Here is a 21,412-nt window from a genome sequence, read left to right as displayed (position 1 = left end):
AATTGTCCATTAAAATATGTATTTCAATTTCATGTTATTCTCATGTTATTTCCATAAGAAACTTCGGTGGCGATGCGGACTGTCTTATTGTTGATATTAAAAGTTCAGATTTTCATGGAATTTCTTTAAATTTATTTGAAAGCGTTCGAACCCCAGGGAGCATCGAAATTCGATAACAACCCCGTCAAGTACCAGCCTAATGTATACTTTAATATTCGTAGATCGAGTCTACGCGGAATCGATGCCTCGATGTCCTCGAGTGGGGACATATGTATGCGGAAGGACGACGTTCGATTTTGGCGTAATTCGGCGTTAAAATCCACCGGGTTGTTCCGTACGTATAGTGCGAACGGGGTAATATCTGGTTGTAATGTATATGTATACATAATACGAAGCCATGAAACCACGAAGACGTGAAGCCGCGAAGGTAGCGAGGCAGCGCGAAATGAAAGGAAAGTGGTCAGCAACAAGAACGACCTTGCGGTAGTCTAGCTAAGCTGTCTAGATTAGCCAAGCTTGAAACTGTGGTGTCCGGCGTAATGTAATGGGGATACTTGCGGCATACGTCATACGTCCACAAGTACGCACTAGCAACGCAGCCTTTTCCAATGGAGTGGTCGGTTATTGAAAATCGGGGAAAAAACTTGATTTGAAATATACGAAGTGAGCTCGCAAAAATGAAAGAGAAAAAAGTCGTCGACCAACGAACGCGCCAAGTCGATTCGTGACCTGATCTGATATCAGAGAGAGAAAAAAAAGCACAAACATCGAAAACGGAGAAACAATATTTTCCGTCAGCCCCTTTTTCTCGACTCTCTTCGGCTTCTCCAGACACGAAACGAAGCTGTCATTCGCCATGGTTTTCGAGAAAAATTCACGAACAAATTAATTTTTCCGCCATCGATTTCTACAGGAGACTGCGTTCGTGACCTTTTTTACTGTTGTTTCGAAGCGCAGTAGCTACGTAAAAAAAAAACAACAAAAAAAAACAGAGTTTCGGTTTCATTCGTTGTTGGATTCTACGAGACGAGGGGAAACAACGCGACGTTTTCTTTCTTTCATTCGCCGTGCGAATGTAACAGAAGAGTAAGGCGCGCGTCGGTACAAGTCTTGCGGTTATATTATCACGTTGTTTCACCTCCCCTTTCAGACGCGAGGACCGTGAATTTTTTCACATCTCAACAAGGTGTCATTACTTTTCCATCGAATCCGGTCCGTTGCACTTCGCTGAGAGAAGAATTTTTACGTTTCACAAATACAAAGGGGGAAAAAAAAAAAAAATAAGGTCAGTTCACAATTTGACCAAGGACGTGAGCAGCGATGCAGATTTACATGATACGCGTTACGAATAAGTAAATCGTCAAATTCTCTTGTTTTTTTTTTTTTTGTTTTTTTTGACAAATCTTTCAAATTTATGTGAATTGTAAATATTGTTTTTTTTTTTTCTCTGGCCGGCGATGAGTTACGGAAGAACGAGCGGCCTTGTTGGAATAACATTGCGACGTTCCCGCATGCTTCCGAGCGGCGGTTATTAAACTAACTTGCCATTTGCACGCGTAATTCTGTTTGTTGCGTGGCAGAGCGGTAATTACCCGAATTTTCAAAGTGGGTGAGCATTAATTATCAAATCATAATATTCTCAGTTCAGTCGGACGGACCACCGCACTGTGTGCACACCGTTCAACGGCACCGTCCGCGCCGTGCGACTGACGAAATCGCAACAGCGGAAAAAAAAAAAAAAGAAACCGAAGGAAAATAAGTAGTGTAATCGCGAAGGGGGAAGGAAATTGAGAGGAAAAAATGGTCAAGGTCAAATTGAACGGCGCCGACGACACGGCGCGCGATCACCAGAGGCAGAAAGTAGAAAAGAGTCGAGTTTCAGCGTATCCTCGAATATTGCGCGCTCGTGGCGATGAAAATTGTGCAGGTTGAAAATAATTCGCGAAAGGTCGAGCGAATAAACGACGCGCTAACGGGGGGGGGGGGATAAAAAAAAATTCCTCCGTTCCGTTCAAAACACAGGAGTGAAGCGTAAAATTGATGAAAAATAGAACGGGGACCATCTCGATGCATCGCAATAAGCGATCGAATCGTATACTCCCGTGAATCATTTCTGGGGGGGGGGGGGGGGGGACCGCCACCGCGTCGTGGGTTCGTCTGATCATAATTCGTGTCGAAGCGTCAATTTTATTAAAAATTGACAAAAGGATTCGATCTTCCTATTGGGGTCGGACGAGCGAATGTCACTCGCCCAAACGAATCCATTTTCCATTTTCCCAGCTCAGGTAGCGAACCGCAGCGGGACGGAGGAGGTCCTCGTTTTGGTTTTTACCGACACTTTCGGAACCCAGGAAATAACTGCCGACGGCGTCCGGTCTCGGACCGTCCAATTCTGTCGTATAATGTATGTACGTATACACACCGTGGACGCGGAATGAATTTTACGGGTTTTTGTGTAAGCGCCTTAGCGAGTCTGACGGGCCACCTTTACTTTCTACGGAGGAGACATGCGCGCAAACGAATCCACGTCCGGCAACGACGGGTAACCATATGGCTTCGTGCCAAGGGTTGCTGCCGAGGAGCGCCCGACTGGGTACGGCTACGGCTTATATCGTACGGTATATTATGTACCTGACTCGCGCTCCTTCCTTCTCTCTTTTCACTCTCCATTTTTCCTCACCACTCTAAAGCTGCGGACGGTACAAAGAACGTCGTCCGTCGTACATCGAACGTAGGAATGTACGGACGGGACATTCGTCGGGACGTTCGGATATTGCAGGAATTTTAAACGGCTACGATATACTTGGGCGGTCGTCGTTTCGGGTGTCCGCGACCGACCATTTTTTTCTATCCCAATCTCTTTATTTTCCAGAAGACCCGGACTTTGTTTTTTTTTTTCGTTTACGTACAACGGGCGACCGACCGTTTCAGCACCGGTACGACATATCTGTACCTTCTCCTACGTCCGCTCCTCGAACGTCGAGAGTGGAATATTTTTTATTCGTTTTTTTGACTTTTCCAGCCACGCACGCATAGATTCGCCGAGCGGGTGCGAAGAGCTCGTTTTATAGTTCCGTGACGCGCTCGCGTGCGGTTATATCGAGTCGATCGAATTAATCCCGTGCGCGTGCGACGTGTATAACGAGTTGTTTCGTTCGATCGCGTACGCGCGCGCGGTGGTGTGTTTTTGTCACGTTGCGCGTCGATCTCGATCTCGATCTCGATCTCGACTTTTCGATCGGACGTTGGCAGCGAGTGAAAGTGTCGCCCGATCGCCGCGGATCCACGATCGTTTCGACGACGTGTAAGCGCGCCTTGTAAATCGGGGGGAATCGCCAGGGCGACAACGATTTCGCTCGATTTTTCGACAAATTTTTAGGGCGAATCGCGACTAGTCGCCGCTGCAGAGGTGACTCGGGGAGCGAGAGGTGATTCCTGCGGGTGGTAAAAAAAATTGACGAGCGCGACGAGCAATGAGTAATTCACGCGCCTGCACGTCGACGACGCGTCGTCGATATCGGAGAATTTTCCCTGCGACGCTCGAGGACACGACACGCGAGGGGGGCGCGTCTCGTCCTCACGATTCCAGGAAACTGCGCCACGAACGAGTTCCGTGCTCGTACGCGGCGCAGCGTACGTATAGGAAGGCGTGCGGTAATGAGAAACATTTTCAACCCTGGAATTCGTTAACGACTACCGGGAGCCCCGCGGGATATCCTCCCGGCACATCGGTGACTCGGCTGTGGTTCGGTCGTTCGTCGTCATTAATCTCGGTATTATCGAGTCCGAGTCGACGTTCGGAACGCTCAGCGATACCGATGAATTATTACCTTCGATTTGGAGAAAAGCTAGTTTCCTTTCCCCGTAGAAGCTTTTACCGGTGAGTCGACTCGGACTCGGAGCGCGACTGTGTAACAGTCGCGATACAATTCGGCGTTTCCGGTCGTCGCCCACCGCGGTACCGAAGACTGCGGAAATAAAAAGACAAACAAAAAAAAAAAAAACAACAACAACAACCGACCGACCGACCGACCGGTATGTAGATCGCGGGTGCCGACGGGCCTTCGGTTATTGAGATCGCGACGCGTTACGGCCGTGTCCGAATTCCGGAACGACCGTTTTATTCGACGCTGATGGTAAATATATTTTCTGAATTTCGTCGGGCGAATGGAGGTTGCTCGGCGACCGGTCCTAAGGACGCGACGATTCGGATCAAGGTCAAGGCTCGAGTTATAGTTCTCGGCTTTGGGAGCGCACATCGAAAGGTTCGTCTCGTTGTCGCGCGATCCGATTGGTCAACGGATCCTATTGTCCAGTGAAAATTCGAGAAATAGGCGATCATATACATCGCGTTTGAATGTTAGAATGTTAAATTAAAAGTTTCGGCATTCGTATCGCCGTTCGTTGATAAATGAAAACAAAAAAAAAAAAAAAGCACCAAATGGACCGGCGTCGGTTGTCGTTGGTCCCTTGTAATTCCCGTGCAGCCGTATTCGATGCGTCGCGTCGGGGAGGGGGGGGGGGGGGGGGGGGAATGAAATGGCGTCGATATAAAACGCGTCGCGTCGATTCCCGTACACCGCCCGCGTATGACGTCACAAACATCTAACTGTCCACTGTCCATTTTAAGATAGCAGCCCAACGTCGTCCACCGGTCAGCCGCTGTTCCAATACATACGTATGTGTAGTACATGAAACAAGGCCCGACGGAACCTTGGAAATTTAACCCATTCACCGGACGTGAGACAATGTTTTATTTTTCTCCTCGGTTTTTTTTTTTTTTTCTTGTTTGTTACGAAATTTATCGACTCCAGCAGCGCTCGTTCGTTCGTTCCCCGATGAAGATCATCCGATTGATCGTAATCGATTATATTCCATTTCTAATTGAAATTAAATTCTCCATATCCCCCCCCCCCCCCCCCCCCCCCCCTGCGGACGATCGTGCCTCTCGCGAGATCGGTAACAAAAATTCATCCAAAGTTACAAATGGGAGAAGTGTAACGATAAATGGAACATCGTACGTATATAACTCGGAAAGTAAATTTCGACGGTGCGGGCGGATCCTTCGTATCGTTATGCGGGTTTCGGACCGACGACGTACACAGCGATGATCCAAATGAACGACTGCACGCGCGTGTGCGTTATGCTCGATAAATCGAGGGTGTCGGTGAGCGTCGTTGAGATACGTATATAATATAAGCGATACGCGATCGCGGTAGCGACCGTTTCGATCAGCTTCCATAAAAGAATTTGCCAAAGATTCCGCGCCACTTGTGCTAAAAAAGATCGCCAGCGCTCGCGCTTTGGTAAATCGCTGACTTTTTACCGTTACACGTATATTCGAAGCGACCCGATCATCGGCGAATATATATATATATATATACATATGCATACGTACAATTTTCTCCGCGCGTATCTGTACAAGTCTGTTTTAAAACCGATTATAACGGAAAGAGTGAGGGAGGGGGGGGAAGGGGGGGGGGGGGTTGGGAGGAATATTGACAATAAATTTCTACGTAAAGCTACTGCACGACACATCGACCGTATTGTGCATATATTATTTGACCGCACGGTTAAAAAAACTTAAGCAATGTTTTCTGACGCGAAACATCCCAGTTTTGCTAAACCTGTAAATTATATCCTCGCTGCATCGCGTGCCCCCACGTTCATTATTCGTAATTGTGTCACGATGACACGTGATAATAAAAATCTCCACGTTCTCAATTATTTAACGAAAATTGAGAGACTGTTTCCATAATTTCCGATCAATTTTCTAACGACTGGAGATTAATTTCGATTTTGACGTACGATGGAAATGAAATATTTTAAAAGTATGGTAAATATTTGATCGTGATTTCGACTAAGAATTACGCGATATTCGATATATCGTATATGTATGTATGGATGTAACCCGGTTGGGATTTTTGTAAAACCAGATCTCCTCTTCTCGGAACTCTTTAATTTCTCGTTGAGTCCACAGCCGCAAATTCTGATGCGTTGTACACGCGTGCGTTCACACGTAGGTGTATACGTGTGTTCGGTACATAATTCCGGAGCGGCGGCGAAGTTTTGCGCAGACGGTTGGGGTGCGAAGCCGAACCTGTTCGCGGGACCCCGTGTATACAATAACATAGGGATCCTCCCGTGCGGTCGAAAAATAAACGAAGAAAAAAAAAAAAAAAAAAAACAGGAAAAAAAAAAAGGACCGAACTCGTACACGAAGCGGAATGACGAGCGTAACTTTTATTCGGCGACCTCTTTAAAATGCAGTCAGTAGGTATCGGAGCCGTAGAAACTTAATGGAAAGCTGAAAGACGAGAAGAAGTAACGACGTGCGATCTCCGCGCGTACACGCGGATCGAAGAGTACTTGAACGAGTGAAGGTATCTCTCTCTCTCTCTCTCTCTCTCTATTCGAAAGGTCGCTCGACGATCTTACCGTACGGGGGGAAAAACAAAAAAAATTATTTAACCCTCGATCTCGCTAATTGTTATTACACTCACCGATCGATCTTCGTAAAATTAATATGAGTACTACAAAATTAATACAATTGTTATACCCGTGTGCTGCGTATACATATATTCGCTGAAGCGACGATTTTTACGATCGAATAGAATAATTTCTCTTGTCGTTACACCGCCGATCAAATTTTATCGATAATGACGAAAACGCGGCGTATTTATTGTAAACGAAGAAAAATTCGGCTCGTCATTATCCGTGTGATATGTTTTTTTTTCCCCTCATCATCGTCGACCATTTAAATTCAATAATATTTTTTCGCCTCCGTTGTACACGTCGCATCCGAATCGGCACAATTTTCACTTCGTTCGATAAACTTTGGACGATCCGAAAGACCGCTAACCCGATAAGTGTTATATACCTGTATACCCAATCGATGCGTTCGCGTGATTAAAAAAAAATTTTCAAACATAACCGGTACGGGTTATGTACACTCCTATATATATATATATATATATATATATATTCTCGCGACCGAACGCTCGGGAGACTTCAATGCGTGCGAAGAAAATGAGGAAAGGAAACAACGAAAAAAAAAAAAAAAAAAAACAACCACGGCGTCTAGGTTTTAATTTAACGCGATTTTGCTCGATCGTTTTGCAAAATGGCAATAACGCGATAACGGCTCGCTTTATAACCGCAGATATTTGACCGTCCGTTAAACGACACGCGGTATTCTCGTTTTCAACGAATCGTCGCGAATACGGATTCACTCGCGATCCGTTTTTATTATGTATATATATCATATTGTATTAGCGATCGGCCGCAACCGCAACATTTTCTCACCGCTTTTTGTTTTTTTGTTTTTTTTTTTACCGGGCGAACGATGAGACGGAATGAAGGAAAATAAATAGAAAAAAAAAAAAGATGTACGCGGTTAAATTCTTCGGAAAAAAGAAGCGGCGACTCCCCTCGTTTATTGCAAATTGTATTTTCGTACACTTGGCATTAAATATACATACATATATACACGTTATACATACATACATATGTACACATATATATACGAGCAACACGAATCGGTGGCACGAAAAATTTTGCGTTCATAAGGAATTCATTCACCTACTCGAATCACGCCGCATTAATTATTACACTTTAGAATCTGCTTAGCAACGCTGAATAAATATATGTATAGAAGCGGAGCTGCGCAATGATAAATCACATATGATATCGCAACCGTATAATAATAATAATAAGAACCGGCGTCGTCTTTCACGCATTCTTACATATTTCGCTAAAGTTTGCCGTTAAAATTTCGCCAAGGCGAAACGTGTAACGAAATTAATTTCGTCAGAATACCTCTGGATTCTAATCTCACGTGCGAACAGGTGTAGACCAATTAATCTTTCGACGTACCGCGGCTCGTCAGCCCGGAGTTACACCGATCCGGTTATGAGTGAATCGGTGACTAATTTTCGTCGATTTTAACCAATTGTTTTTCTCAATTTTTCAGTTTTTTTTTTTTTTTTTTTTTCCCCCGCCGCCTCCCTATCGCGGAAAACGGAAAAGTTCTTTTTTCACTTTCTAACTAACCAAACCAGTCTAACCGAGTAAACTTTCCTCGAACAAATCAACTTTCAATCAATGCAGCTGCAGGTTGAATCGGATCGCCGTGTAGCCTCCGTAGAGACACTCGTCCGAGTAAATTGAAACGAGAAAGAAATGAAAGGGAGAAGAAGTATCGCGTCATATATTCACGATCGGCGACTGTTTAACGAATTTAATCGGCGCAAAAAAAAAAAAAAAAAAAAAAACAACAACAACAACTCAATGACAATAAATAAAAAGTCATTGTCGTAACGCGCTTTCGCGACGACGCGGTTCAATTTGTGACGTGAGAATCATCGCTCGTCGTTGGAGTTCCGACGTTGGAAAAATTGTGAAAATCGGCGAGAGAAATTACAACGCTGTAAAAGAAGAAAAAAAAAAGAATCAATCGGTCGCCGTACCACGTACGGTAATTCGGTGAAGCGATCGATCCGTTTGACAACTGGGTGTAAATGGAGAAAGAAAACCGATGAATAATCCGGCTCCGTTTAGCAGCGGTGAATAACGATCTTTCGAGATATGCAGAAGGTATAAACACGGCTGGCTATGTATAATATACGTACGAGGCAATGAACTCTTCGGCTTTATGCTACCTCGAGGCGGAAACGCGCGTATATTTCTGCTCGTTTCTCGTAAATTTATAACAACCGTGCTGATCTCGTGTTTCGCGAAATATCTAGGGTTGTTAAACATGGAAATACATCACGCACCGCCAACGAGAAATCGGAGAAACTAACGCCGGGTCTTCGATACACGGAGGCTGAGGAGTCCCAATATTTACTTTTCGCGACATACTTATTGCGAGGTGCATGGCGAGCTTCGTGCTCGCGGTAGGTTGACGGGGAATCTTTTTTCCCCGATCACTTTTCGATAGCCGCGGCTCGGGAAATCGAGTCGAATGTTACAACGTGGCGAAAATTCGATGATTTCGCAACGAGCGTTTCTTCGCATTCCTCCGACTCTTTTTTCTTTTTCCACGACCCGACCGGCCGACAGCGCTCCGAAAGATCTCAGTTTTGTTAAAAAAAAATAACAAAAAGAAAAAGGAGTCGACGCACAACGTGTAATTTATCGAATCGTCTTCGCGTTGCGCAACTGGTAAGTAGTTCGAGTCTGAAAAAACTCCGTCGAAGGTGTTTTGTGCGAGCGAACGCTGCGCCAGATTGCAGCGTGCAGCCGATCACCGACCCGTAGTATCGTCTAGGGCGCCCCATGTACTTCCACGGTAGTTACGTACCTACGGCTCACTGCATACATGTATATAAAACACGGTGTAAATACATAGAGCAATGTGTACGTTTTAGGTGTTCGTAAATAACATGGCTATGTATTTATATATATATATATATGTAGATATATTATTCGCGATACACACAGCTGCGTTTTCGTACGTCTCTTCTCCGCTGTACATACATATACATATATATATATATAATACACAGGTATATATACACGTTCAGTTCTCTCCAGATGCAAGCGGTAAAATTCTACAGCGTTGCAAGTGACGTCAGCCGCCATTGTTCCTTCCTTCGCTACGTTTCAAGTCTAATATAAACGCCTGCACGTCGTACAGAACGGTTGAGTATATCCTACCTAAACATACATGTATAGTATACATATATACCTATATTTCACGGCTATACAACGAGTTTAACGATCCTTCTCGCGAGTCGCTTTTCGCAGGACTCGCGGGTACAAGCGAGCCGTTCCGCCGTGGTGTGGTCCACCTCACATCCTCGTAAAACAAAAGCCGCGGGCGCTCCGAGATCCGAGAAATCCTAGAAATACGCGAACTCCCGATCGCCCCCCGATCGCAATTTCCATCGACTCTGCTGCGGTACGGCCAAAAATGAGAAATTCAACGAACGTATTCCGCGCGTTCGAGACAAGCTTTTACAAAGTCTCTGCCCGCTGAGTTGGTACGGGCTGGGACCCGGGCTCCCGGGTCTCCCCTGCTCACAGCCGGTCAGACTGCATTTTCACAAGTGTGTGTCGGACGATCGCGTCCGTGTACCGACCCTGTCTATATACGTATATACCCCGGTTCCGTCTACCATTGCACACGTACGCGCGAACGCCCCCGGTATCGGCTGTGCTTTCTTACCCCCCCACCCCAGCCCACCCCTCCCCCGCTGCTGGTCCTTTTCCGTACGTTACACACGGTAGAATTTTACACGTACGTGTGGCCACACGTATACGGTGAAACGTAGGTTGCGGCACACGTGTGACGCGTACCGTGCGGAACGCGTGTCTTTTTTTACACGGGCATCGGTACAACACCCGTACCGACCGAAAGTGTGTAACAGATGCGAAACACATATCGAAACGCGATTCCCCACCGAGCTCCGGCTCGGTTCGCCCTCGTATTACGTGTACGTGCAATCTTTGCGTTACCCATGCGAGTGCGTATAACGTGTCGTGTAAGATCTGGACCGGAATATAACGTATGCAGTGCCGCCGGTGCCTAGGCTACACGGGGGTATGAATGGCGAGCCTCGGATCGGTTTCGCGATCGCTTTTGGATCGATTTCAGGTGTACGGTAACACGCCCATCGCCGAATCGCCACTTCATCGTTTCGACATCGTTGTTATTCGGATCGAGGCGGTGTCATTCCGTCGCGGATATTATCTCGCAGGATTCGCGAGTGGTTTCTTTTTTTTTTGTTTTTGTTTTTTCTTTCGGATCGCTACGATCCGTCGCTTCGGGTCTCGTAAGGAGTATCGTATTAGCGGATGCGTTTTCGTCAGTTTTTCTCATTTCGATCGAAAAGTTGAAAGATCGAAGGGAGGTTTATGCGCGGGAATTTTATTATCGTGAGAAGTTTTCCATTTTACTTTTCACTCGGTGCAGCCTAACTTCTGGCACCGAGAGTCGACTTGAAACACTCGAGGAACACTTGAGATTCCCCGAAGGATACACCCACGCATAAATATACATCGAGTGGGTTCCACATCAGGAGACGTTGGGAACGGCGGGGCTCAACGGTCTACCGGTCGTCGCGTTTGCGTTCGAAAGATTTTCAAATTCTTTCCAACGAACTTCGGGACGCTTAGATCGTTACCGAACGATCGGCGACGATCGCAATCGTTAGGCAAAGGCTTCGAACGCCGTCGATCGTTGGAGCGCCGAACAGAGAATTTAGCGAGGAATACGGGGGAGAGGGAAATAAAGAAGAGGATCGGGAGCTGGCAGGTTAGCGATCTCCATTAGAACTCGAGAGCGGTTGACTCACCTCAAAATTCCCAGATCCCCATGACACTGTGCAACACACCGTCACAAAATAAAAACCTTTGTCCTTGGATTTTCGTGTACTCGAATACCTCGGTGTTTAGCCGATCGTTTACACAACCGGTGAGTCGAGATATTATTATATGTCGGGATCCTCGACGACTCGACGACTCCTTGGAAGAACTCGAGAACGCGTTTTTCGTTTCCCTATTTTTTGTTTTGTTTTTTTTTTTTTTTGTTTTTTTTTATCCGTTACCGTTGCCGCGAGTACGTGGAGATGAGAAAAAAAATGGAAGGAAGCAGAAAAAAAAAAAAACAAACGAAACAGAAGAACCGTCGATAACGCAGCACCGTGTACAACAATCGAGGCGCGGACGAGCGTAGCGTAGCCTTCCGATGGAAAGCGGACTTCGGGACTTTGTGCTTTGGGCCTTGCGACGGGTCCGTTTCAGCCGCAAAAGATTCGACGGTGGTGTTCGCGCCTGCGCGGTAATACGATAGAACCGCGTTGCCTTGCTACGTGGTTTAAACCACGGTGGGAGTTTCCCTCCTCCAACCCCTCGACGGGTTCTCCGACCTGTTCCCCGTTCACCTGTGAGTTCTCAGGTGCCACCGCCGCCGCCGCCGCCGCCGCCGCCACCGCCTCGCCTCGAATTATTTCATATTCTACCTGCGCAACGATGACACGAACCCTCTGCTTCGTTACAGGTGTACCCCCCTCGCACACCCCGTACACCCGCCGTCTGTCGTACACCGGGCACGTCCCGACGTTCGTCGTTCCGTCCTTTTTATTTCATCTTTCCTTTTTCTTTTTTTTTCTTTTTTTTCTCCCCTCCCTCCCTCCTCACGAAGGATTTTCCGACACCCTTCCGCACACTCCTGTATATCACCCTAGTGTTTACGTGGGCGAAATTTTATTCGCGAACGTGTACGTTGATGTGGATATCCGAGTAGACTTTCGTTCCCGAATAATATCGCCGGAATTCGCCCGTCACCATCGAGACGGTGGTGTGGGATTGGGAAAGGACGAACGTCACACCTGTAATCCTGTCGGGATTGCGGTACAGAGAGCAGAACGCGGTCAATTATTTTCATACATATCGCCGAGATGGTCGACAGCGTTTTTTCGATTTTTTTTCTTTCGATCGCTCGAAACCGTCGGAGTCGCGGTACTTCGGACCTTCTTGGTTTTTTTTTTTTTTCAGCTCTTTCATGCGTACCAGATGATGTTGGTGAATTTGTTTTACGGTTATAAACCGGAAGGTGTCGAGTCGATGACCCGGTCGGTGTTTTCGTTAAGGATCCGCACGTTCGGAGATCGAGATGCCCGAATATCTTCGCTTTGTGTAAAAATATAACGCGTTTCAATTTATTTACGTCACACGCTGAGCGAAATTTTATTCAAAATGGAGATTCGCCGAACGCGAATCGATGCGTGTCATCACCCATTGAACGGCAAACAATGCGAGGGAAGATCGGTGAAAACATCGGTAGCGCATCGGGATCGATAAGGACGCAACGTCGTAACGGAGGATCGAGACCGGTATCTGTTATCGCTCCGTCTCATTGTCATGTAACCAACTCTTGTCATATCTCCGGCGACTGGAGGGTTCGAGTCGGAAAATAGTTCGAAATATGTTCAATGTACGTAGCGAATGTCGACAACAAATGTTTAAAACAACGCCGTTTTATGGCTACCCGAAGTTAACGATGCAAAGAACGACCCGGTCGTATTGTACATGTAACGTAACGTAGATTGCACAGGTATTCCACCAGCCGTAGAACGTTGCTTCGTACGAATCTATTTCACTCACACTTAAGCGCAAGCGAACGGATGAACTACTACTTCCGGATGTGCGGACGCACATCGCTGACCACCGAACGCGTATAAAAAGAATAGCCGACAAAACACACCTTTGCGCGATGATGTTTGTACTTCGCGTATCCTCGGTAAAACGGGGGCCCGAACTCCTCGCTTACATTCGGCGGGAAAATAATCGCCTTCTTCGTGCGGCCCCGCATCAAAATCGTGGAAGGAAACTTTCGATCGAGTTACAGAAGTGTCCACGAAAAACGGGAGATTTTCACGCGTGTGCTTCGGGCTCGTACGCTTGTTTCGGTCAAAAATTCCTCGAAACGAAGTCCGGTGCAGGCCACGGTTCGTAGCCGGCCGACGTTCTCAGGAACTTCGTTGCAACGTGTGCAGGTCGGATTCCGGGATTTTTTTATCAGACGCCCGAATTTTTCCAAATCGACGTATTTGTGCGGTGGGATGTTATCGTTGCGGACGCGTGGGCGTTGATCATGTATCCGTGACGCGAGCCACCTACGCTCCGGGCGACCCGTACAACGACGCCTCGGCTTTCGATCGAAAGTGAAAATCGCTCGATTCGGACTTCAGTTTCCGTTCGAAAGTAAATTCCGTGAATTCTTCGGAATCCGGTGGCACCGCTGCGCGACGAATTTTCATCGAAGATGATCTCGTTGTCGGGCGGGCGGAATTTTCGCCGCGTCGCGTCGGCGGAACCTTTTTTTTTTTTTTTCTACTCGGAAAAATTCAACCGATTACAGACAACGCAAGCAACCGATTAGCCGCTCCGACCCACGGTCCCGCCGGCTAAACGTTCCGATCGAAATGGTATTTGAAAATTCGTCGAGTCACGTGGAAAAATTACCGATACGTACCGCCGAACTCGGAACGGTATATGGGATACGGTGGCCGCTCTCGACGGAATTTCAATCGCGAGATCGTTGGTCGTTTTGAAAAAAAAAAAAACAAAAAAAAAAAAAAAAACGAAAAAAAACTGCAGCAGTTATCCGTGCGAAGTATGTCGGTCTCGAGTACGAACGCGTACGAATACCCGACTTTGGTTAACCTTGAACTTATAAGCGAGGCAAAAGGTCGACCTTCGAAGCGTGTTTGGCCGGACTAGAATTCCCTGATTTTGTCGAACGAAACTAACTTGTTAGTTCGACGTTTCGATGGCAACCGGACGTGTCGTCGAGAAGACGTCAACACCCGATTCGAACTTTGAATCGTTGGAAATTCTGTATTTTTATAATACAAGAGAACGAAAAAAAAAAAAAGGTAGACAAAAAACTCACTTTACAGGGACGGGAGCCACCCGACGATTTGTGCAGTTATTTCGAAGCAGCGGCGTGAAATATTTTACGCCGTGATTTTTCCGTATCGTAACAAATGAACAGCTCGTGGAAGTTATTTATTTATTTATTTATTTATTTATTTATTTTAGTTTTTTTTTTTCTCAAAGATATCGGTTAATAAATAATTTTCATGGTCACATACGTGTACAATGTTGTGTAAATATATGTATATACGCATCGCACACACGTAATCTGCGGGATTGAATTTTTCCGAAATAAGATAGGAAAATATTCATTCTCTCGAATATCCAGACAGATCGACGCACAAGAATCTCGGTTCGTAATGGAGAGAGAGAGAGAGAGAGAGAGAGAGAAGAGAGAAGAGAAAACAGTTGACCACCACTCTTCTCGATATACCGAAGTAGAAAATAATCCCAATCCATAAAATAGACTAATCATCGATTAAAAAAAGATCATTTAACAAAGGTAAAATTGTTTCGGTGCTCAGGTATACCGCGACAATATGATGATAAAAAGTGCGAAAATAAATGTTGTTCGATGAATTATGCAATGAGAGGTGTAACGAGTATAACAAGCTAATTACCATAGCGGTTAAACTGCACATGCGGATACAATTAATATATACAATTCCGGGGCTACTCGGCGCGTGGATTTCATGTGAAAAAGCTACAATCGGTAAGATCGATGACAGGGCAATTGGAAGAGAGAGAGAGAGAGAGAGAGAGAGAGAGAGAGAGAGAAAAAACACAAGAAAAAGTCCAGCTTATCGTCGTTACGAATGTATCCCAAGGTTTAGCGATACATCCGTCCTCTCTGTATCGTTGTTCTCGGGGTGCGTTCGGACGGCCCGGGTATACCGTAAAATAAAACGAACGAGGCGACGCGTTGTAGTCGATGGTTAAATGTCGCCTTCGCTGGTGGTGGTGGTGGTGGCGGCGGTGGTGGTGGTACACCTTTTTTCAATTCTCGTTGTAAACATGACGACTGCAGCTCCGTTGAATTTCCCCTACAATAGCGTGAGGCGCACCGATGATCACGTGGTACTTTCCAGGTATCGTTTCGGCTCCACCGAACCGTAACTGTACGAATATCTGCCGCTGTACGAAGCCCTCGACCAGGCTCCAGCCCTGTTCGAGTAGCTGTTGCAAGCGATAAGCGAATTCATGCCGCTCGGTCTGTCTATCGGTACACCCTGAGCTCTTCCGTCGAGCGGTAGGCTGGGGCTGTTGCGGGTCCCGCTGATGGTCAGGGACGTTCTGAGGTCGTCGGCCGATCCTACTCGCGTGTAAGGTTTAGGACCGCCCGAGCAACAGCTGAGTGATAAGCTCGCTACGATCGCCTGGAAATTGGGAGAAAAACGTTCGAATAAAAGGTCGCCGGTGACGACGATAAAGATGACGAAACGGTGTTTACCACGAGGAAGTGAAGGATCACCACGAACATCGACGCGTTTCGGAAGCCGATGGTGTCCAGCAAGATTCCGGCTATACTGGGACCGATGAACGCACCCAGTGCGAAGGTGCTCGTCCAGAGTCCGCTTATCAAACCGTATGTCTCCAGATTGTTGGGGAATCCTTGCTCTCTGTCGGTGAAGAGAAAAAAAAAAACAAAACAAAACACATGATTCGGTTGGGGTCGAAGGAAAAAAAAAAAAAAAAAAAAAACAAATGCTCGATGACGTTCGAAACGAGTGCGAATAGTCGCGGATTTCGTTCGGATCGAACGAACGATCCGAGCCGGTGAAATTGAATTTGTGTTTTTTTTTTGTCGTTCCGAAGTTCGTACAGCGGAACGTTATGTCGGGTGTGTTCGGTGGTCGTACGTCTCACGGTGAGTCGGGTTACGTGTTTTCTATTAATTTTTTTTTCTTTTTTTTTTTTTTTTTCAATTTTTCAATTTTTTTGTTTTTTTTTCCGCTTATCCGTATCGACTTACATAGCGGATTTGAGAGCCAGGGTGAAACTGGCGACCAGTTGCGCGGCCATACCGAAGCCGTGAATAACGAGTCCTAGAACCGATAGCCAAACGAGCGTAGGGCTGGGAATGAACGGCGCTGGACCAACCAGTCCGAATCCCACCATTACTAGGAAACAGCCGATGATCGTGGAGACCTGAAACAAATGGAGGATCAGATCCGTCGGGGGATGGCGTTTGGCGAGTTCGTGGGAGTTTCGTCGGGGGGGGGGGGGGGGGGTGGCGATATTATTTTCCGACCTGCGGTTTGGAACGCTTGTCGCAAATCCAACCCCACGCCGGCGCCGTCAGGGCGTAGGTTCCGCCGTTTATGACGAACATGAGACCGAGGACTACGGGGCTCAGATTGAACTGTCTCAGGTGAGGTTCCAAGGTCGCTTGAAGAAATCCGATGCTCATACTGGTGGCGACTATCGATGCCGTGGCTACAATTACTCCGGGGATCTTCAGGACTCGCATAAAACCTGCGGGACAACGAAGCGATTACGATCATTGTCGCGTCCGTAAGATATGATTGGTCGAGCGACGGATCAACGCGAGGTCGGCGCCGTGCGATTGACTCCTTTGAACGGCGTGAGGAAAAGAAACAAAAAAACAAAGAAAGAATTCCGCATCGCGGTAAAAACGAAGAGAGGAGAGACGAAAAAGGAAGAAAAAAAAAAAAAATGGCAACGTCGTCGAGCGAGGGGTACCCCACCCGGTTACACTTGAAAGTAACCCACTTCCGGTGAACACACTCGACCTTTTACCTAACGCAAGGTCATCGTAATCACCGATTGTTCGGGAGCACCCGGGCGAAGAAACCGAGAGTAATGACATTCGCGTGGATTACCGTGACGGATGGGATGTCTTTAAACTCCGTCAATTTCTAACCGACGTTAATTGTCGTCGGCGGCGAGTCGCGAAACCGAATGAGATTCTTTGTCGTTTTCACGAATTCTGAAAATTCGCCGTGTATTCTAACGCTAATCGACTCGTGCCAGGTTTTTTTCCTTTTTTCCTTTTTTCCTTTTTTTCTTTGTTTTTTTTTTTTTTCTTTTTTTTCTTCTCCAAAAAATGCCTCGTTCGCATGACATTACTTCCGGCCAGCTGGGTGTCCTCTCCGCCAGGTCCGTGAGTCGGTAGTACGAAGGACGTCATCACAGCAGCCAAGAAAAGTGCGGAACCCAAAATAGCGAAGGGTGTCGTGTAGCCGCCGATCTGTGAAATTTTATATTTTCGTACAAGCTGTTCTGATGTTAGAGGGCATGAGAAGCGGTAAGAAATTCGGTGATTTTCATTCATCGTTCGTATGATTCACCTATTTCTTTTACTCGCTGACGATTTTCGAGTTCTTTTCGAAATATCTGCACTTTGATGAGAAAAAAGAAGAAAAAAAAAAAAAAAAGAATAATAAAATCGCTCCGAGACATCCCGACTATGCCAACGCTGACGTAAGCCGCCGGAAATGACGCAACTATGCATACTTTCTAATAGAAAAAAATCAAAAAGAAAAAAAAGAAAAACCGAACTAAACTTGAAAAGAATTTCAAAGATCTTCCGGCGATCGACGGATGATAACAGATCGTGCAGATAAGCCTTGTAGCCTATGGTATCGGTGCCGGAAACGTGCTCGCTAAACTGTCGGTTGAAAAAAAAGGGTCACCGGAACCCCGAAGCACAATTGAAGACTCTGATTCAACTTCGAAACGAAAAGCTGGGACGGTTCGATTTTTGAATATGAAACGAAAGTTTCAGTGACGCGGAGTTCTATGGGTTCGGACTGTCTATTAACACTATTAAAACGAACGGTGATTATCGAACGTCTGTAATGAAGTTTCCTTCGTTCGTCTCGATGATAATGTCAAGCGATTTAACCTCAAGTTTTACGCGTTCTTATCCACCGATTAAAATTAAAAGCTCCTCGTGTGTGATTATCACGGCAACGATATCCCGATAACGGAGGTAGACAACGCACAGGTGTCACGTGTAAATAGATAGAGTGATGGATGGACGGACGGATGGATATTATATTAAATTATGCGGTTGATGCGCGAACGGGTTTTACCGTAATTGTAAATAAGGTAATTACCGATCATCGCGTCCGATCCGGCCGATCGGAATCGACGAATCTCCGGGTATAGTTAACGAGGCGCTAACAGCCGTCCATTACGTTCGAACGTCGATTACCGCGTAATTTTCACTCCACGTTCGAATCGCGCCGCGGTAAAGCGCGGCAAGTTTTTCCATTTCGCGGTGTACCGCGTCGCGTTCGAGTATGCGGAGTTGCCTGCCCGGCCGACGGCTCCGCGTTTCGACGAAATGATATCTCCGACTCACCTGATAGAGAGCTCCGCCTACCGTGGGCCCAACGATCAGTCCCAATCCGAAGAACGTTTCCAAACTGGCGAACGTCGTGGCCACGTTGTCGGGAAATTCCTTGGCGATAATGGCGAAGCTCGCTGTCAAAAATGCGGCGTTACCCATCGCCTCGACTATCCGTATAACGAAGGATAAAATGATGAAGGGGTAGTGACCCTCCACCCTGTCCAGGAGACCGAAGAATATCGCGCATGTTCCGGTGGTCAGTATGCCTCCGTTGAATAATAATTTCGGACCAATTTTGTTCAGCTGTAAGAAGAAACGCGGAATTGCGCGCGTTAGCTAGAGATAGGAGAAATGTGGAAAACCGTGACGTTCGTCGGGTCGATTTCTATTAGAGTTTGAATTACGGTGTCGGTTATCGCACTGTGTGACCCTGCAACGCGTTTGTAAAATTGGAAGAATCGAACGACGGAGCGGCGGGAGGAGGGGGGAACACGGGGGGGAAATTAATTGCGAGTAATGTAAAATCGAAAGTAACGTCCGCGTTCTTTTCGTTGACGACGATCGATGACTCGCGACCCGACGACTCGCCCGTCGACAGAACCCGGTCGACCGATTCTCCAAACGGAAGTTGACGAGATCAGGCGCTGGCGACGAGAATCGGCGTCAAATTTTGCGAAGATCGTCAATCACACTTGTTCGATGGTCGATCGTTTCTTTCGAAAATAAATATATTACTTTCCTATCTTTTTTTTTCCGCGTACAAACGTACGCATTCACGTTGTTGTACAGGGTATACTCGGTGCGCGATACGCGGCTGGTCGAAAGTGATGGAAAACTTGAAATATCAGCCACCGTTACTCGAATCGAACAGATACGATTGGACGAATTTAACGAATCTTATTCCCGTCGAGACGTTTCTATACTCACATGTTGACCGTACACGGGGCTAATGACAAACACGACGAATTCGAAAATCCCAAAGACAAGTCCGTATTCCGTGGCCGACGCACCTTTTTTTTCCGCCTGAAATAAAAGAAAAGTGATTTATTATTATTTGTTTCATTTTTATTTTGTTTTGTTTTTTTTTTCTTTTACATTTTCTTCTTCACCCGCAATTACGGTAAGTATACTCGAATTCTTATCTGCGGCAATAACTGTGCGCCGAATCGTGGTGTGTGTGTGAAATTAGTTACTTACAAACGAGATGAGAGAGAGAGAGAGAAAGAGAGTGAGAGAGAGAGAGAAAAAATAGACAAAAAAATTGAAATAAAATAAAATAACAACTGTGAAAGACGCAATTAGTTCGTCGTGTAATCATAAATATGGTAATTAAGCTAAATCGTGATAAGAAACCAGCTCGATCGAATAAATTTCGTTCAATGGGAAACCATCCTATATAGGAGGACATTTTTCTCCGTCGACCGAGTCTTTGTAACGTATCGATATTTTTTTTTCAATTCTTTACAATCCGGAGATATCGATTGACAAAACATAACGATAACAATCGGTCCACGCGACCCGCGCCACCTAAAGATCAACTCTTGAATATTTTTAACGTTTTAATAAAAAAAATTCATCGATAAAACGTGACGCGTTGATTCAATTGTCGAAATCGAGAGCGACGCGAACTTGCCAATTGTATCGAACTTGTTCGACCGACTTGATACCGCGGAAAGAACGACCTTCTCATTTTCACCGACGAGTCAGCTGATCGTGTTTACACGGAGGAATTATCGGTCCGATCGACTGACTCTCTAGTCTTCAGGTGATATAAATATACCTGTCGGCGACGTCTCCGGCGGAGACGGTAAGGTCCGTGTGTTTCGCGTGTGATTCTTGGAATGGGGGAAAAAATTAAATGGAATATATCACTCACCTCTTGCGGGTAGAACGGAGCTTGGAGAGACACGCAAATTGCATTCGCGAAGTCGGCGATGCTTATGACGATCAGAGTGAGCCATTGCCTCCTCGTGAATTGTCTGACCATTGCGAGTGTTGTGAAAAAATTGAGAGAATCCGCAAGCGGTCCGTTTCGAGAACGAGAACGAGGCGAGGTACTCCCTGCGATCGACGAGGGCGAGAGAAGAAGAAGAAAAAAAAAAAAAAACAATTTCTCGCCAATTACCACGGAGCACGATGTTGGTCCTTGGGCACGTGGCACACTAAGCTCCGCGAACCGACTACCGCGACAACCGATAGGGGTAGTAAATTCTAGTAAATACGTACGTATTTACGGACCCACGTTACCATTACATATGTGAGGAGTATACGTCTAATTGTAACGGCGGGGTTCAAAGGTCACAAGATACGTCCCACTGCGACGCTGATTCATTATCACAACATTGCCTTACAACACGCGGTCAGTGTGCGCTCGCCGCAGCCCAACATTCTAGAAATAGCATTTTCGAACGCTGCGCATGGTACAGATCTTTCTTTATCTTTTTTTTTGTTCTTTTTTTTTTTTTGGTTCCCATGCCGATTATTCTGGATCCGAAGATTCGCGGCCAACCGTAGCGATTCGCGTCGTGTAATAGCGCGAAAATGCGGAGGCGCAGCTCCGCTTCGATTTTCTCACGCGTTTCGAATCGACCCGAGGTGGAAAACCAAGAGAAGGAATAAAGAATAGGGAAATAGACGAGACGAGACTTCTGCGTTCTCCTGAGATAACGGGGGTATCCGATTGCGTCATCCGGTACGTACGTAACGAAC

At 46.3% G+C, this 21,412-nt stretch overlaps 2 protein-coding genes across 4 annotated transcripts in view; both read right to left on the bottom strand.

The window, feature by feature from the left end:
- LOC105690533 overlaps positions 1-11,719 on the bottom strand; it is a 32,353-nt gene extending 20,634 nt beyond the window's left edge. For all 3 annotated transcript variants that reach the window (XM_025746965.2, XM_048648785.1, XM_012408351.3), the window contains exon 1: positions 11,301-11,719. The gene's annotated coding sequence lies outside the window, so the exon portion shown is untranslated. The remainder of the gene's footprint in view (positions 1-11,300) is intronic.
- A 2,797-nt stretch (positions 11,720-14,516) lies between these two features.
- LOC105690453 (MFS-type transporter SLC18B1-like) lies at positions 14,517-20,930 on the bottom strand. The gene is made up of 8 exons (XM_048657987.1): positions 20,580-20,930; positions 19,631-19,726; positions 18,716-19,006; positions 17,476-17,596; positions 16,637-16,860; positions 16,358-16,533; positions 15,836-16,004; positions 14,517-15,761 (listed from the first exon to the last, which is right to left on the bottom strand). Exons 1-8 carry the CDS (start codon positions 20,688-20,690, stop codon positions 15,456-15,458), a joined length of 1,494 nt encoding a protein of 497 aa, XP_048513944.1. The 5' UTR covers positions 20,691-20,930; the 3' UTR covers positions 14,517-15,455.
- Between the last annotated feature and the right edge of the window lie 482 nt (positions 20,931-21,412).

The sequence above is a fragment of the Athalia rosae genome, chromosome 1 (assembly GCF_917208135.1).
Source record: "Athalia rosae chromosome 1, iyAthRosa1.1, whole genome shotgun sequence".
Taxonomy (NCBI): Eukaryota; Metazoa; Arthropoda; class Insecta; order Hymenoptera; family Athaliidae; genus Athalia; species Athalia rosae.
Note: the sequence above shows the minus strand (reverse complement) of the source record. Positions and strands in the feature narration are given on the sequence as shown.